The sequence below is a fragment of the Halyomorpha halys genome, unplaced genomic scaffold, assembly GCF_000696795.3.
Source record: "Halyomorpha halys isolate HHAL.00 unplaced genomic scaffold, Hhal_1.1 Scaffold570.1, whole genome shotgun sequence".
In the NCBI taxonomy this organism is placed as follows: Eukaryota; Metazoa; Arthropoda; class Insecta; order Hemiptera; family Pentatomidae; genus Halyomorpha; species Halyomorpha halys.
In genome coordinates this window covers 142011-157211 of record NW_027113602.1, presented here as the reverse complement: position 1 = coordinate 157211, position 15201 = coordinate 142011, and the positions used below count along the sequence as shown (strand labels likewise).

General features: G+C 30.9%; 1 protein-coding gene across 1 annotated transcript in view; it reads right to left on the bottom strand.

Moving 5' to 3' along the window:
• Positions 1–15201, bottom strand: part of Vps13 (vacuolar protein sorting 13C) — a gene marked incomplete in the record, with an annotated part of 159879 nt that overhangs the window by 47009 nt on the left and 97669 nt on the right. Inside the window, 6 exon segments of the mRNA XM_067051012.1 lie at positions 1858–2058; positions 6072–6110; positions 7827–8042; positions 13492–13716; positions 14751–14868; positions 14983–15140. Of these exon segments, the coding sequence (XP_066907113.1) occupies positions 1858–2058; positions 6072–6110; positions 7827–8042; positions 13492–13716; positions 14751–14868; positions 14983–15140 (957 nt within the window).

The window sequence follows — 15201 nt, the reverse complement described above, 5'->3', positions numbered from 1 at the left end:
ACCGCAACCCTGACCATCTCCCTATATAAAAATAATAATAAATTACCAACAGATATTGTTTTTAATAATTAAGCTACTATACACAACTGCAAGACCTAGGCTCTAACAGGTGCCCTAGAAAACAGAATCGAGAGATTTGAACGGAAAATACTCCATACAATTACAGGAGCGATCTGGGATCAAAGCCTTAAGACATGGAGAAGAAGTGAACTGCTTGCAAAGACTGTTCAGTCAATATCTCAAGATATAAAGGCAAGAAGGTTAAGATGGACGGGACATATGGCTTGAATCAATCCATTAGGACAACTCTACCTAACAATAATGCCAGTATTGCAAGAGACCACATGGGAGGCTAAAAACTGGGTAGATAGACAGAATAAAAAAAAATGGGAAATGCTGCATGCAGAAAACTGGAAAGCAAGCCCAAGGTGTGGAGAAGGCTGGTTCAGGCGGCCGAAAATCTACGAGGAGTAGAGCCAACTGAAAAAAAAAATATTAACTAGCTATCAAATTTCAATGACCTCTTACTTTGGGCTAAAAAATATACTTTTTGTACTTAGATTTATTCAAAAATTGTTTTATTGTGTTCATTGTAACAATGTAGGACTGATTTGATGTGCAGTCACCCTATGATGATTGGTTCTTGTCATAGAGCCCGTTCTCAATCTCATTACGGATTGGGAGCTGGAAACGACCATAGTGAAAGACAAAAACAACTCTGTCATCCGTAACTCTGAAGTTGTACTCCAGAATACTAGAAAGAAGATTAAGAAGAATAGTAGAACATGAGCTTCATAAAGAACAAGCAACATTCAGGCCTGACTGACAAACACAGGACAATATTTTCACAGTATGCTGTATAATGGATAAGTTTATTGAAAGGGGCATTCCTAAATCTCTCAGCGGCATATGGTAATATACTGTGGGTGGAACTCAAACAGGCATTACAAGATAAAAGGGTTCCCATAAACTTAACTCAGGCAATCCTTAGCATATCTCTGAAAGTATACGGAATAATTAGACTAAACAGAAAAAAATCCTAAAGTTAAGTGCATAGGAGAAGAACTGGAAAAGGGTAGAAAATTAATATAGCCTAAAAAAATAAACAACATGGTACTGTCATGATCCAGCGAAATATTCGTTCCTTTTTCCATCAATAATATTCATACTACCAATGAGCTAGTTCTTTTTTTTTATATAGAAGCAACCCAATATTTTTTTATTATAAAAGTGACTACAAATATTACTATATTAACTAACTAGTTACAACACAAAAGATAATGGGATGATTTTGAAGTGGGTATATATAAGAGAGAAACCATAATAGAAAGGAAAACAGGATAATAATACTGAGACATAACATCCTTGTTATACATTAAAGGTCAGATGGATTGAATGCTGATATCAGTTCAATAACATAGTATATAAACTTCCTACTGTATAACCATTAATTTTTTTTTTCACCTTACGTTTCTTTGTGCTCTAACTTTTGCTAACACATACATAACGTTATGTACTAGATGTTGTCATATACTAGATAGATATTTATTAAGCTTCCTTTAAAGAGTTTTTAATTTAAAGAACGTTTCTAAATATTCGATCAACTACCACAACTCAACTGTTGAGAAAAAAAAAATCAGAAAAAATAACAAATAGTCAATAGTATTTTTTTTTTTATTTTGGAGTTAATGATAAAGAATTTTCAGTCAGATTTTTAAGATTTAAAATGGCACATTTAGTATGATAACGAAAGTTTCAGTTATGTAGGAGTTTTCTGGTCCACAAATTCAAATCTGACAGAAATTTTAAGAATTAAAAAAAAAAAAAAGAAATTATAAAAATGAAGAATTTGCTTACATGATAAGTCTGATTTTCATGCCTGCAAATGACCACACCGGAACTTCCGACAGCATCTAAAGAAAATTTGTCTGACCATGGCCCATCAAAAACTTTTATGGAAGACTTCTTCTTGACAAAAAATGATTTTGGCTTGAATGAGAACATAATTACTCCGGAATAGTTTTCAGGATGGAAAAGTGAGGTAGCCTCATCAGAATGCTGAAACATAATCAACAAAGAATGTGTAAGTAAGCCTTAATATAACTAGATCTTTCTAAGATGAAGACAAATATTTCATAAATAACTTGCAATTATAATTTACAAGCTGAATTAAAAAATCTACATAAAAACATTTATGAAATTTACGTCTATATTGTTTCATAAAATTATTAAATTTAATTTGAAAAGGCTCTGTCTGTGGAAGACAGATAAAAATGATTTAACATGCTCCATGCCATACAACATTTTTACAATCTATGTTTAACAATAAAGGGTTTAAAAAATTATAATAGGCAATAAGATAGATAAAACTGAAAAGAAAACATAACACAAACTAAAGTTAATACAAGATAAAGTATGAAAAATTTAATTATTTATTTTTAATAATCAATTTTAGTAATAAAATAAAAATCATTTCTTTGACATTCATTAGTTAGGAGCTAAATAGCTATTTTATAAAAGGAAGGTGGTCCGGGTGTGATAAAAAAAAAAACTCAATTAGTAATTAAACTGTAGCGAGAGGAACAGAGAGTTCAACTACAATCTACTAGAGCACAGCACCTCGATCCTCACCGAAGCTCTCAAATTTATATATTATTGTAGGCCTATAAATAAGAGTCTTAAAGAACTCATGATAGATCACAAAAGAACATTGATCCACAGCCTATACTTAGTTTCAGATTATAGCTGATCCTGTTTTCTAAATGGTTATCGATTTTTGTTCACCCTTGACATGATCTCTCTCCTCCACCTGATATCACTTAGTAAGCTCCGGCGTAGCTATGCTCCGGGCTGAGATATCTCTTTCGCTTCTGTTGGAATAGTACCTGGCAGGACAAAGGCACCTTTCTGTATGACTCTGGAGGCTAGCTAGTTTATTGGTAAAGTACCATCCTATCTAGTTATTTTCCTTGTCAACTACCATACCTTTATAAACTGAACACAGATTGTCAAGGCCTTCTGGACAAGTAGAATAATCAAGAAAAGAGCCCACCTCGACGAAATTATTTAATGATACCCAACGTTTTGTTCTACCTTGTTGGGCTTCATCAGAGCTTAAAACAACTAAAAACATTTAACAAAATAAGAGAATAGATAACATAAAATAAAAGTAAAATAAGGTACGGCTAAAAATGAACAACAAAGAAAATAAAAAATTTATAAAATTAATTTATTTTTTAAAATTTAATTTACTTTGTTCATTTTAATATAATTTTCATATATTTGAAATTGTTAATGCCAAAATATATAATTACCTTGTAAATAGTATTTGAGTTTTATTAGTGTTTAATTTAGTTATATTTTTATTATTTTAATTGGATTTGGTTGTTTTAGAAGAAAAATATATGATTATATTTGTGTTATAATGAATAATAGGGAATTACCGTTGCTAAGAGGCGGCACCTAGCAACGGACCGACCATCTTAGTGTTTTATAGCAGTTCTGGCTAATTAGTTGCCATTAGAGCATCTAAGTAGCCCTGTCTGCGTTTGGTTGATGCTATTTTATTAGACATTTTTTGAGTGTTTTAGTCACCATTACAGTTCGAAACCAGACCTTTTCTGTGTTTCGACTTTAATATGAGTTCCAGATAATTAGTGGCCATGAACATGTGTAACCAGCCCTGTCTGTGTTCATTTTGACGGCTCGCCTAATACATTTATACGACTTTTGGATATTTGGACTATTGATGAGTCACTACACCAACTTTAGACCATTGCAGCAGTGTATTTAGCTACTGAGCTGCAACCTAAACATCTCGGCAGCATTCTTCCTCGGACCTATCAGAGTGGACCAGCTTGCGTCGACTAGTATTTATTTTATATATTTATTTGTAAATCAGTTTTTTTTTTCATTTTCATAATTCATCTATTTCATTTTTTTATCTGAGTCTTTTTTTATTTTTTATTTTTACTTGTATTCATTATTAGTCATCTTTTGATTATTTTAGTTTTTAAAATGTTTAAATTAACCAAATAAATGTTCAATCCGAACCAGTTTGTGGTTTGTTCTTTTTAAAGCCTTCCAACAAAAAGACATAGTCGATTTGAGGTGGGGCTTTAACAGAAATAATTTTTAGCCATACTTTAGTTTAATTTTATTTCATGTTATCTATTATCTTACTTTAGTTATATATTTTTTAATAATTAGTTTTATTTTTAGCCCTGATATAGGGCTAGGCTAAAATAGGGGAAATTGTTTTGCTCACATTAAATAGTTTAATTAATATTTGAATTTTTTTTTTTTTAACCACATCCGGACCATTTTCCTATTATATATTACACACGGTAAATCAACAATCTTCCAATAGTTATTTCGTATTTTAAATCATGAACAAGTGTAAAAAAGATTTTTTTAATAAATGATTACTCTTAGAGAAACAAGTAAATCCTTTATCTGGATTAAAAAACAGGATCAAAAATCAACAATTTAAATACTTTGATAACAAATAATAACTAATAAAACTATGAGTTAATGTAGCTAGACATATGAAGAAGCCAGTCATTCATGTTATAGATTTATATATTACTACTAATTATGTACAATATATATATTACAGATTTATCATGCTCAGCTAAATTTATTTCTACAGCTGTTCACTGATATGTTAATCGATACTGTTAATACTAATAATAAATGTGTAATACAGCAGTGCTGAGGAAAACACGAAATAAGATAGCTTACCATAGTATTCCATTAACTATGAAAAAAATATTCAACTTTTGAGGTGGTTCTGTCATTAGACAGCACAAGTAAATTTTAACAAGATTGGAAAAAAAAAAAAAAGAAACACGAGCTAATATCATTTTTTCCAAGATGAATATTTCAAGTTAATGTTAATAATATTTGTGTCATGCACAAATAATAAAACATTCTGAAAAAAGGTTATGTTCCAAAATGTCAAGCCCTTTGAATTGTAAACTTCAGATGGAGCCAACAACATGATAGTCAGAAGTATAAATAAAAACCCTTACATTCGAATCAAAGAGTTCAATTTTATCTATAAATGCATCTGGGAACAATTTGTTCCAATGTATTCAGTTTCTTTACTTATCGAGTTCCAAATAATAAAGTTTTGACTGCATAATCTAATAGAAAGATAATGAAGGAAGATGGTCCAAGTGGCAGCCAAAAAATTAAGCTCAACATAGGACCAAAATATTTATTATGCACAAACGTTTTGCCCCACTTTGCAGGGCTTCATGAGGGCTAAAAAACAAGAGAAAAAAAACTCTCATCTAACAAGTAAGCAAAAGACAAAAGAATTCTATAACATAATAAAACAAAATAAAAGATGATTCTTTGAATTTTTTTTTTCGCCAAGGTGGGTGAAAACTTGGTGCATAATAAATAGTTTTTATATTATTTTAAGCTAACTCTTGACCATCTTCCTTCATTAATTACATACAGTCAACTAATAATTTTCCAGGATGAAAAATCATGTCACTTCTGGGATTTAAAATACCATTCGAAGATAACAATTTTAATACACACCATCGCTAAACAATTATGCTTTCATTACAATGTTACTCTGTTCAACTTTTTATGTTAATAAAATTCCATTTTGAATCTCATTTTAATTCAACAATTAGTATGTTGGATAACTTATTGCAGACTTGTAAAATACAAAGATATCTCATTTCTTCTCAGCTGAACTACATCTTTATAACTTCACCACCATATTTTATAAAATTTATTTAAATTTTAAAACTGTAAAAAATTTTCCCATATACATAGGATCTGTCGCTAGTTAAAAAATTTTCAACTTTTCTCCTGTATTCAGTAATAGTACTGAAAGGTTCCAATGTGAAATTTGTACTCAGTACCTCATTTTTCCCAATAGTCTTAGAGTTAGTTCCAATAATGTTACGGTGAGTTGTTGAGTTATCAAGGCTTATTTTACAAGAGTGTGAGTATATAATGGTTATAAATATCCTAGAGGCATGCACTCAATTAATGTGAGAGCTACAAAATATACAGAGAATAACTAAGTGACATGCGGAAATCGGTACCTCTGGGCTACTCGGTTCCTTCTCAGCTTTGCTCGAACGCTATACGAAGAAATTATTAAATAATAGTGTAAAAAATCTTAATAATAGTGTATAACAAGATACAGAACAAAAATATATAATTTAGTAATTAAAATACATAACAGAATCATTTACATGCAACAGAACCTCGCTATAACAAATCTTAAAAAGTTATAAAAAAATTCATTTATTTATTGACCTCTATATAATGAATTTTACTGAATTGAACCCCAATAAAATTAATAGATGTGATATCAGAAATAATAAACATATTATGTGAATATGTACACAGTCTTATTTTGCAGAACTATACAATTATTGTACTTAGTGTACTAATTACATAGAAAATATTTAAATAAAATTAAGCAATATGTTCTCTAGTCTCAATGTTTAAAGCAGACCATTTTCATTTGCGAACCATCTATAATGGATGACAGGTACAACACATTTCAATTATAAACATAATTTACTGCGTTGGAACAGGAAATAAAAGAAAATTGCTAAGTATGACCAGGAAGGAGTGGGAAGAGGGTTTGTTGGGGTGAATATTGTTATGAAAACCAACATGTCTCTGACCTTGTTTCAAATTATGCTCAACATTTGACAAATGACAACAATATTAAAGAAAAAAAAGTAAATAAATAACTAAAATGATTTAAGTAACAATTGATGTCTATCAAAGAATATTAAAAGGTGCCACAACCTATCTCTACTGCTTTCATGGGTAGATTCAGCTCGGCAAGTAGGGGTTTATCAGTTCTCAGCGTTAATCCATAACATCGCTAACAATAATGAGGGCAAACTAAACAATTCATTAAAAATAATTTTATCAATTTCTTGAGACTGGTATTTATTTATTAAATAAATCAAATGGTATCCTTGTTTAGTCTCAACACTCTTTATTATATCAATAGTCCAACGTTTCGGCCAAATCGGCCATCCTCAACAACAATCTTCAAATGTAAATTCTCATCTCACATCAAAAATTTAAAAATGTTTTGCAGGCTATTCTTCCCAGGTTATTAATTATATATAAACATGATTATATGATAGTGATAATGTTCATTAATCGAAAATTAAAAGTTTTAAAAAAATAGGGCGATTTTGACCAGAATCATCAAATCTAACATAACAACCTCGACAAAATCATTACACGTTTAAAAGAAAATAGAAAACTGATTAAATTTAAAAAAAAAAATAATAAATAAATAAAAATTCTGATTTTAATAATAAAATTTAAAAATGCTCAAACAGTGTTGGAGATCTTTTAAAGATTCATGTCAAGAAATACCCAAAAATTTTACTGAGATACATAGCAAGACAATTGTTTATATAAGGATTTTTTTTTTGCTTTAAAGAGAACACCATTGAAAAAATTTGATGCACTAAGGTAAATATTTTTTTCTGAGAGGATTTAATAAACTTGTATAAATATAAGTATTATTATATTATACATAAGTAATACTTATTGAGATCTGTTTGTTATATAGGGTGATATTTTTCATTGAATTTAATGGCTAATTCAAAGGATTCTAAAAAAAATTTGTTAATTTGAGGTTCCAAAGTAGTTATGACTCCTTAATAACATAAGTTATCAATATTTAGCTAATTCATAAATTTTTTAAAATAAGAATTTAACATAAGGGTCTTGTTTAAGAAAAACAATATATATTAAACCCATTATTTTCTCTATACCGAGATAATTTAAAAATAAATGAAAATAAAAATAATAAATACCTTATAAGCTAGCTGGAGACTAGTCTTGTTAATCATCCAAAACGGACAATACAACGTATACTTATGAGTTCCATTGCTCAGCTCCATGTGCACTCCTAGATCTATTGTTATGTGATGACATGACTCGAACGAGTCAAAACTCCAAACTGAAAGTTCTGGAGGATCTTCCAACAGCTCATTTTTAGAAGACCATTCCCGATCCAAGTATTCTGGAATCTAATTTGAAAATAAAGTCAATTAGTTCCTAACAATACCTAATAAGTGTAATTTAATTATACCTAATTAATTAACATAGGAGTGGGTCCCTGAATGGTAAGGCACTGTGCTACCAACTCCAAGGACTCAGGTTCTAATCTGGCTGTGGTAGATAATTATTCTCTGTTTCAATGTAACCGTGAGTCAGCCCTGTGGGTTTGGGAGCCCTCCAGGGTCCACCCAGCCTAATTAAGTGGGTACTGTTTCTGACTAAATCACCTCCTTGCACAACCATTGGTCTAGTAACAGTACTTTCTTATAAAGTACTGCACCACTGACCCTTCACGGGTTGTAGTGGTAAACATTTAATTTAATTTAAATAATTATCTATAACTCAATGCTACTAATATATTTTAAATAAATGCAGGTGCATTAGTTTAAAATAATAATTCAATAATTTTTTTTTCAAAATTTCATATTGGTAAAACACATTAGGTGCTTCAAATGGATATCTGTAATAACTTTAATAAATAAGGAATAACTTTCAGTTTATTTGAATAAAAGATTAATTGTTTATTCTTGCGAAAACTCTCTCATTAGATGTTTTCTCCTTCTCTTTAATTCATTTGAAATATAAGTGATATCATGCTCTTTCATATGAACTATAAAATATTATTAAGAAAGTCTATTCAAAACACATAATTGGTAAAGGCACACTTACTTCATAATGACTATCTTTAGATAACAGTTTGCATAACAAAAATTATGTTGCATCACTGGAAAATACCATTTTAGTTTTAAATTTAAGATTAGGCTATTTGTAAACTTATATTAAACATGAATTGTATTCGCTGAGACCTTTTAGCAAAGCCGTACATGAAGGGATGTTTTAGGTGGGCTACAATTTTTGATCAGAACCCGCAGGTTTGAATGATTTGGGACGTGGAAATTTGAAAACGGGATTCATTAAAAAAAAGTTACATAATGAGAAACGGACTGACTAAACATATTTAGTGCAGTATTTTTCTATATTTGAGCTCAAATTGTTCAAAACATTCATGGGATATCACTGTATAACATGAGTAATAAAACCTATGGATTGGTAAAGTCTTTAGCTCAAAATATTGTTATATAAGCACAGATGGACAGACTAAACCCTATCATTTTCAGTCGACCTGTTGCAAAACATTCACGATATCTAGTTGAATAATCTGAGGCATCAAAAATAAAAATCAGCTGAGTTGCTCGCAGAATGTCAATCAGATTACAATAAATATATAAATACTTTATTTACCCTATTTGTGGCTAGTTAGGTAAAATTATCAAGGAACTCAGTAAAAATTAATTTTCACAATATTTATTGGTGATGATATCATAGTAAGTTATTTAATAAAGTTAATAACATTTCATTCAATGAGTAATGGCCAAGCTCCAACAATAAAAGAACCATAGACATGGAAAAGAACGAAACATCAGGTAAATATCCATGGCAAATATGGCACATCGGAAGCTAACCTTAGGTTTGGCCCATGCCTAATTCATGTGCTCCTCAAAAACGGTTCATTTTTGGGCTTTAAAATGAAGGACCCAACCTAAGTTCCATGGCATTGTACTAGGGTATTGATGTCCATGATGAAATCTTTAAAACCCAATTTGAACCATCGATTTACCTCTCTGCGTTTTGCAATCTTTCACTCTTTTGAATAACTTTTATTAAAGTTCCAGTAAGAATTTAAGAATCGAAATTGAGATTCAATACTTCTTCTTTTGACACTCTCACACAAACAGTCCATTGAATATGACTGGTTTGAAGAGAAAAATCTGCTCTTTATCAGATCACCTTATCTACTTGAAAAGATTGACTTATCATAAAGCAAATGAAGACTTAAGTTCCATCGCAATTTTATATCAAAAGAAGAAATGCTTTAACAGATAGTCCTATCAACCAAGGGAAGGCAGAATGTAAGCCTCTTCTACATACAAAAGCAAGAAACCTGTTGAAGTCTACAGACGACTTATACTCGCATGTGGTCGAATCAAACAGGATTGCTCAGAACCCAAGCTTAAAGTTGCTGCACTAAACACTATTTATAAGCTTTACCATATAGAGCAATGGCTACACATTTATATAGATGGGTCTGCGTAAGGTATTAATAAGGAAGCTGGAGCAGGTGTTTACTCAAGCCACTTTAAACTCTCCACTCCTAATGGAGCTGGATATGACATTTATGATGGAGAAATGCAGGCTATTTGTCTTGCAATTTAAGCCACGATTGACAAAGATGACAAAACCATAATCTTCAGCGATTCTCAAGCCACAATACAGAAATTATCAACCATTGAAGAAAAGTGTAGAAATATGGCTGCTATTATGAGGAAAAGAGGAAGGACCATATATCTCTACAGTAGATACCATGTTGGTATACAAGGAAATGACAAGTATATAAGTGCCAGACACAAAGTTCAAGTGGAAGGTAAGAAGGGAGAGAGTCTACTGAATAAAAATGAATGAATCCTTGGCAATCTTAGCAGAGCTGAAGGAGTGACTTGTTTCTGCTTAGTCACAGGACAAGATCTCCAAAAACACCTCCATCAGAGACTCAATAACATGCCCTCTAGGCAACATACATCACATCGACATTTTAACGTGTACAGGCCTGAAAAATATACAACAAAGTGCAAATCGACTCAAGGTTTAAGTCAATATATATTGACAGCAAGAGGGAAAATGACATAATAGTCTACTTCCTGTGGCATATGAAAAAAAACTTCTTCATGAAATTCTCTTTCTTTTGATACCTCTTTTGTCAAAATTCATTACACCTTAGAGCCGGAAAAAGGATCGATAGTACTCTAATTTATACATATTTTAATATGCTCTTTTTGAGTAAATAGTATATTTTGATGTATAAAGGGTTTTTCAAATGTTTTATTTTATGTATCATTTTAAGATTGTTAAATTGTTTTGTTTATCCAAAAAGCAAGCTAACCAATTTTTATTGTCTATAATAACTTCGTGTTTCAAAACAAGAAAGATGGCGGTGCACGTCCTTCCAAAGTGTTCGTTGGGTTGGTTGTGTTAAGATGGATTGAAGTTTTTCAACCTTTGTTGTTTCTATACAGTAATTATAGAAAAAGAAAATTCAAAGAAGAAATAGAAAACATAACAATTGTCAATAGACTGTTCGCATCACAAACTATGGCAAGTAAAGCGGATCGATTGTAACAAAATCGATTATTTTGGATTGATCAGTAAACATCGAAGATAGCGGAGAGTAGATGGCCACTTTTTGAGTTTGGATTGCCTGGTGAGAGGACGTACTTCGGCTGGAAGCGGGAAAGCTTGGAAGCCATTGTTTGTGAGAGAGGCAACTTGTCCAGCAAGAGTAGGAAGCCATTTTTGACGCTAGGACAAGAACAATAGAAACAAAGAAGATACCAGGGATCATCAAAGGAAGATCGTGAACTTGGTTAGTTTTGTATGCATAAAAATAGATACATGTGTAAAATAGATTTTAATTTAATTAATTGTAATTATTGTAAATTCCTGTTTCTGATTGCCTAGCAACAACACGCCCTGAGATTAAGAGTCTTTTTATATAATAAAATTATATTATCCATTAAGTAGTAAAGTTCTTAATTTGAACCCAAAGTATCTCTTATATTTGGAAAAGGTTTAAAAAACGATCAAAATTCATTTTATTTTTATTTTAAATAATAAATTAAATAAAATGATTACAATATATATTGGTTGGGATTGAGCGAACTGTATAATTTAGATGCAGTAAATGCTAATATAAGCTGGTTCATGAAAATTGGGGGTACTATAATTGAAACATATTACATAATTTTGAACTCTTACCTTTAAAGTAAGGCCATTGTACATGAAGCTACACAGTGTGGTTGAAGAGTGATTTTGGAAAGAATAAGGAAGGAAATTCAAAGGCAAAATGATGGTGAAAGCAGTTGGGATGGCTGGTAGCATGAGAGAGTTGTGTGTTGGGATGGCTGGTAGCATGAGAGAGTTGTGTTGTCAGGGCAAGCACCTGTTAGCGAGAGTTTTAAGCCGGGTGGCAAAAAATTGAACCTTAGATAAGCGAGAGAAGAGGGAGAGCGAAAATGGTGCCAATGGAGTAAACTTTGATTTAAAAACTAAAAATATATACAATTAAATCAAAATAGAAACTATTACTGGGATAGTGAGAAGAAAACTCTACTCTAAAGGACCTTCAATTTTACTAGTACTAGGAGATGATGGTTGGGGGTATGATCAAAATGAAACACAAATAAGTTGGTGTAGTTTATTTAATTGTGCCAACATTTCGGCTATAGGTTCTAGCCTTCATCAGGGCTAAGAACAGAACAAGTGGCATTGAACTATTGTTCTTTTAGGGTAGGGTTTTTCAACTACTACTCTGGTGTAATATATAAACGGCTCACATTATAAATTTCTTCAACTCCAGGTGTTTGTTCGAGGTCAACGAAGAACAAGGGCAATGCTATTTTGTTTGATGCATTACTTAATTGTGCCGTTTAAATGCGTTATTTAATTGTAAATTTTAATTTATTTTGTTTGATGCAAAATAAATAAATACTTTATATTTAGTATTAATATTTAATATTTAATAAATACTTTATACTTTTATTTAAATCAATAAAATAAATAGTTTTTATTTTTTACCCACTCGTAACATTTCCTCTTAAAAACACTTAGTCATTCTTGTAACGTCTTTTTTAATTCGGAATTTGGCCGTTATTAGCGCAGTATACCACTTGATGTTTGGATTTCAAGCTAACAGGTTCGTTTTATTCTCTTTTTTCCCTATCTTTATTTTACCACCCCTTCTTTTCTCAATTTTCCTTACCCACGTTATTAGTTATGTTCGCCATATATTATTATTGTTGTTTTCAAAATAATTTTTTTTTTCTTCTATTCATTTCTTTTGTTAAACTTTACTTATATTTTGCCTCTTTATCAATTATTATGGTTTCATATTTTTATATTTTCTTTCTCTCAATTTTATTTTTCATTCCATATTTCTATTTTTAAATTATTAATAACTAATATATTCATACTTCTTTGCATTATATAACTTCATTTTTATCTTATTTCCTTAATTATGTTATTACTGTTTAATTACCTATGAATACATTTTATTTTCCACTTCTCTCATCACTTCAATTTATTAATTCCATTCTGTAAAATTATTCACTTTATGTCATTCTGTTTATATTTTATTTTTTATTTTCTATACTTATTGGTTGTTATCTTGTTCTGTTCTTAGCCCTGATGAAGGCTAGAAACTCTACCCGGAACGTTGCCACAATTAAATAAGCTACACCAACTTATTTGTGTTTCATTTTGACCCACCCCCAACCATCATCTCCTAATACGTCATCCATAGTCAACTATCACTCATAATTACCTTCGTTTTTGTTTATTTAAAATAATTAACCGGCTACTACTTACTCTGACAACCAAAGATGAATTTCCAGGCTCTGCTGTAGGTATCTGTATAGTCATCGCAGGAAGGACTGGATGTTCACCAGCGATACCTTCTATCAACACGTGGACTTTTATGGGCAAGATATTCTTAAAAATTACTGTAGGCCTGATACTAAGTTTGAAACATGTACTTAACATTGTGTGTCGCGTGGAATTCTCAAAAAAGATTTGTTCTAATTCTCCATCGACCTGAAAAAACAAAAGATAGGAAAGTTAAAAACTGTTTCCCATGTTTTTTACTGGAAAGAAATGGAATAAATATAATGTTTTGTATTTGTCCCCCAAGATTAAAATAGCAATTAAACTAAAGATGCTTACTGTCAAGTAACTTTTTTTTTTTTTAGTTAATAATGAAAATAATTATTAAGTTAAAAATTACTATGAAGCTCATGTGTTGCATAAGCCTAAGCTATGCAAAAAGTAATATAAAGGCAGCTTACAGTTTAAAAGCCGAGCTTTACGGGATAAATAAAAGACAGCTACAGTCTAAGCTGTTTCTGGACGAACCCTATAGGGCCCAAAATGAAATATTGCTTCAGCTGGACAGGAGATCTCTGAGGAAAATATTAGCGATCTACACAGGTCACTGTAGACTTCATAAACATATGTTTAATCAAGCTTATAGGACGGCCTCTGTGCAGATTCTGCAACGCTGAGGATGAAACCGCATACCACATAAGTTGTTTGGAGGGTTGAGGTTAGCATTGTTTGGTCTTTGGTCTCTTTAGCACTGGACTCCAAGTAGTGTGAATTGATCAATACCACAAACATACTTAGATTCATAGAATCTACACATCTTAAGCTTTAATAAGCTTGTTAATACGTTGTGGTGTTTCGGATGGTACTTTACTACTACATATGTAATGTAGATGGCGCTTTATATACAGTAGGCCGTAATGCTTTTTGAGAAAATATAAAAAAAAAGTAATTATATGACTTATGCCAATCACTCTTTAGTACCCTCCATGAAATTTATCACAACAAAGCACTAAATTTATCCAACAAATTATAAATGTTGAATTCATAAGGGAACAAAGGCTTTCCTAAACTCTATTTTAAACTAAAACAAAAATAAACAAACAAAAAAACTGGTTAGGTTAGAGAAATGGATCTTATTTTTTAACTTCGCAACTTTTAAATTATTCGGTTCCTTAAATTATTCTTGATTGAATAAATACATAGAAATTAATATTATAACTATCAGAGCTACTAATCCAACTTACTCTGAGAAATAATGGCTGAGTGTTGCTCTTGTTTTTCGGGTTACATTTAAGAATCTTCGATTTTTGAATACAGTTCTGCAGATCCTTCCATACATATGGCACTATTGATACAGTATATCTAAAAACAATATAATTTCATAAGTAGTTTTGATACAATGATAATTTATAAGTTCTGTAAAATATTTCCTTCAGGCAACAGGAATAATAAATCACTACTTTGAACGATGCTTACCCGTCAGCACTGAAGAAAAGTTCAGTCGTTTGAGTATAAATAGAATCCAATGGCAAATTCAACAAATCTTTAGGTTTCACCGTTCCAATTAGATGAAGCTCGTTTTCTTTATCAGTCATTGAATATACATTTATAGGCATATTGTGAGTATTTTCAACCTAAACAGAAAAATAGAAAGAGGGAGTGAAGGCAAGTTATCAAATAGCAATTGTCATTAAA